Source organism: Phoenix dactylifera, chromosome 6 (genome assembly GCF_009389715.1).
Source record: "Phoenix dactylifera cultivar Barhee BC4 chromosome 6, palm_55x_up_171113_PBpolish2nd_filt_p, whole genome shotgun sequence".
Lineage (NCBI taxonomy): Eukaryota > Viridiplantae > Streptophyta > Magnoliopsida > Arecales > Arecaceae > Phoenix > Phoenix dactylifera.
In genome coordinates this window covers 4,982,278-4,985,428 of record NC_052397.1, presented here as the reverse complement: position 1 = coordinate 4,985,428, position 3,151 = coordinate 4,982,278, and the positions used below count along the sequence as shown (strand labels likewise).

Here is a 3,151-nt window from a genome sequence, read left to right as displayed (position 1 = left end):
GGCCATGGAATCCATAGGATAAGATAACAAAGGCACCATCAAAGTACTTTCTCACTCTAATAGCATAACCTCCCAGCAAAATTTTGAGGTAGGGGAGAAAATATCTTTTTCTGAACTGAGTTTATGGAAACATATCAAGCAAAAAAATTTGATTTTCTGAACTGATTTTTTTTTTTTTTTTTTTTGACGCATAGGTGGGATAATTTCACCAGATCAAACACCTCAAGAGATAACATCTCCCTCTAGTTTTCTTGTTTAGGGTTTTCGCGGCTTAGGAAAGGTTAAATTTTTTGGTCTGCTGTTTTATTCAGGAAATTCTCAAAAGAAGATTAATGTGATGATTACCAAGCAGAAACATCAAAACAGAGTGAAGGTAGCCAGTTGGTAATTCTTAATTACATTTGACACGGAAAATTTTATACTTTTATGATTTGAATGAGAATCATCTTATAATTAACTGACTAGAAAGTGTTGAACCCCACCTTGACTAGATCTGAAGTCTTCCACTTCTTAACAAGTCAGTTCTTTGGATCATGCTTATCAAAGCAGCCTTCTGAGAGTCATTGTAAATAGACCTTATGTATAATTAGACAGAGCGCTCCAAACAAGTGCAACTTGGAAATGATGAAGAGGTAGAACAAAAACATCATAAACACCAAAGAATCCACTTGCATTTCTTAAATATAAAATTTAAGATTACTCTCATTAACACGGCTCAGTATAACAGGTACATACTCAGCTAGAAGCTGATTACAATGACCACTTGTAAAACTTCAGCAAGCTTCCAGATAATGAAACACAAACACAATAAGATAAGTAAAAGGAACGATGCCTCAGAGCTCTTCCTATGTGCCTACTGGCGGGTGGTGAAGGCTCCACCTCTGCCATTCTTCCACACTCAACATGAGACAAAGGCCCGCAAAAAAGGCCTTTTGCAATGGAAGAAATCCCACAATCCAATTATATAATATGATAAGAAGGGCCACTCTTAAAATAGACGCTTCTCATCCTGTCCTTTTAGTATACACTACTAAGACACCAGATTACTCTCAATAAATAGACTTAGGACATATCAAATCCGTATAACCTACTACTACCATACCCCCAAGGACAGAGGGTTCAGCGGAATTGGCCACCAGCGAAGGTTTGGCCGAAGGACCAGCTAGCAGGAGCCGCATTGTAGGAGACCACCGAGCGGCCATCACTTGTGGTGACTTTGAAGGAGAGAGCCTGGCCATTGAGGTAGCTGTTGCTCTGCCAGTTCTGGCCCCAGTTCCTGGACATGGGCTGCCACCCAGTCCTGGACCCTTTGATGGACACTGCATGCACATCCCCAGCCCCTCCCACATTGGTGATGAGCACCAGGTTGAAGTAGGAGTGGCCATTGATGGTGAACCTGATTCCCCCCTTCTTCCTGCATGGAACCCTGCAATATAGACCAAAAAGAAGGGCCAAAAGAGAGATGCAAGACCTTAGTGCTCAGAAGGAACAAGTCGTAGGACCAAGCTAATGAAGGGAGGTTGAAGATAATGATAGAAGAAGACCTCACATGTGAAGAAAAGTAGAGTCACAGAATGGAAGCAGGAAAAGGAAAAAGAGAGGGCATGGTGACCCGCAAGATTCTTATGGGCAGTATTGGTACTTTATAAAACATGAAGTAAAAACAAAATAAATGGCTACAGAATTTACTAAAGTAAATGAGGCCCTAACGTTTCCAACATAGAGCAGGGGTTTTTTTATTCCTTTTAATCACTAAATGACTGAAAGAAAAAAAAAATAGTTATTGCTTCAAAAGGGGCAGATGAGTATTGTCAGTACTTAAGCGGACCATGATTAAAAAATGATTAGAAATCGTTTCCAGTCTTAATGAAGAATTTTAACAGAGCACATGGCTTTCTTTTCTTCCAGCCTACCTGAAAGAAGTTAGTTTATGGCTTCAAAAGGATCATATGAACATTAGCAACACAACAGAGTCCACAGAACCACATAGCATCCAAATAGAACAATAAAAGTATAAAAAAATTGCTGGCATGGTAGTAGTTGTTTCCTAAACGCAGGAACAGTATCACAAAGGAGAAGAAGATACGTGGTAGGACAAGAGAGAGAGAGAGAGAGAGATAAATGAAAGATCCAGTATAGGCACCTTCTGTAAGCAACAGGGACAATTCCAGCCCTATACTGAGCAATGCGCTGGAAGACAGGCTGAGAAAGGTCAAAATGCTGCAGTGGAGCGTTGCACCACCCCCCAGCATCGTTAGGAAGGGCATTGTTAGGAGGGCAGAAGTTGGTGGCAGTGACCACAATGGAACCAGGAAGGCACCACCTGGAGTCATCCACACAACTTATCTCATAACAAGCCCCACAGCTCAGCCCATTGTTAAACAGGGCAGTGCTCAGGGCTGCAGTGCTAGTTCCATATCCCTGGCTGTACAAATTTCCATAGCCACAAGCCCCACCTACAAAGGATTAAATGAAAAAGGAAACACATTACATTCAATGGGAATGAAATAGTTCGAACCTGATGGATTACCACGTTGGCTTACCCATTGTCCCAGAAGCATCACCACCTCCATAGAAGGTGGCATGGGCTCTAGACCAACCCCATCCATGTCCATATCCATGGGCTGGAGAGAACAGTGGAAGGAGACTCAGCAAAAGAAAGCCAAGATAGGCCATCTGCCTGCGAAAACAGAGGTGGTGTTAAAGTTAAGCCGTTATAGCTATGCGGGAATCAAAGGAGGGAAGAGAGATGATTACTTGGAATGGAGTTTTGAGAAGAGGAAGAAGGTGGGGAAGACAGGTGTGGGGAGGGAGCAGGAGAGAATGGTTTGTGTTTTGAGGGAAAGGGAGGGAGGGTTTGGGGGGCAATAAATAGATGTTTGCAGAGTGAGGGCAGTCCTTTAACCCACATTTGCAACTGGCTCGGTGGGGACTGTTCTGGGTAAACAGGAGAGCTATGTGAAAGTGCTGGGAGTATTTTGATTTTGGAAGAACCGTGTGAAGGCAAAGACTCAAGTAGACTTCCAAAACAAGGGACATTGTTCATAAAGGACTACTTAGGCAAGGAAGCAAGAGAGATGATGATGGTAATGAAGCTTTTTGAGGGACTGAAATGTCCTCAAGACATAATAGCATTAGCTTTAGCAGGAAG

The 3,151-nt window shown here is 42.4% G+C and overlaps 1 protein-coding gene across 1 annotated transcript; it reads right to left on the bottom strand.

The window, feature by feature from the left end:
* Positions 1-672: 672 nt before the first annotated feature.
* LOC103702933 (expansin-A10) lies at positions 673-2,869 on the bottom strand. The gene is made up of 4 exons (XM_008785579.4): positions 2,758-2,869; positions 2,544-2,680; positions 2,144-2,456; positions 673-1,426 (listed from the first exon to the last, which is right to left on the bottom strand). Exons 2-4 carry the CDS (start codon positions 2,674-2,676, stop codon positions 1,120-1,122), a joined length of 753 nt encoding a protein of 250 aa, XP_008783801.2. The 5' UTR covers positions 2,677-2,680; positions 2,758-2,869; the 3' UTR covers positions 673-1,119.
* Positions 2,870-3,151: the final 282 nt, after the last annotated feature.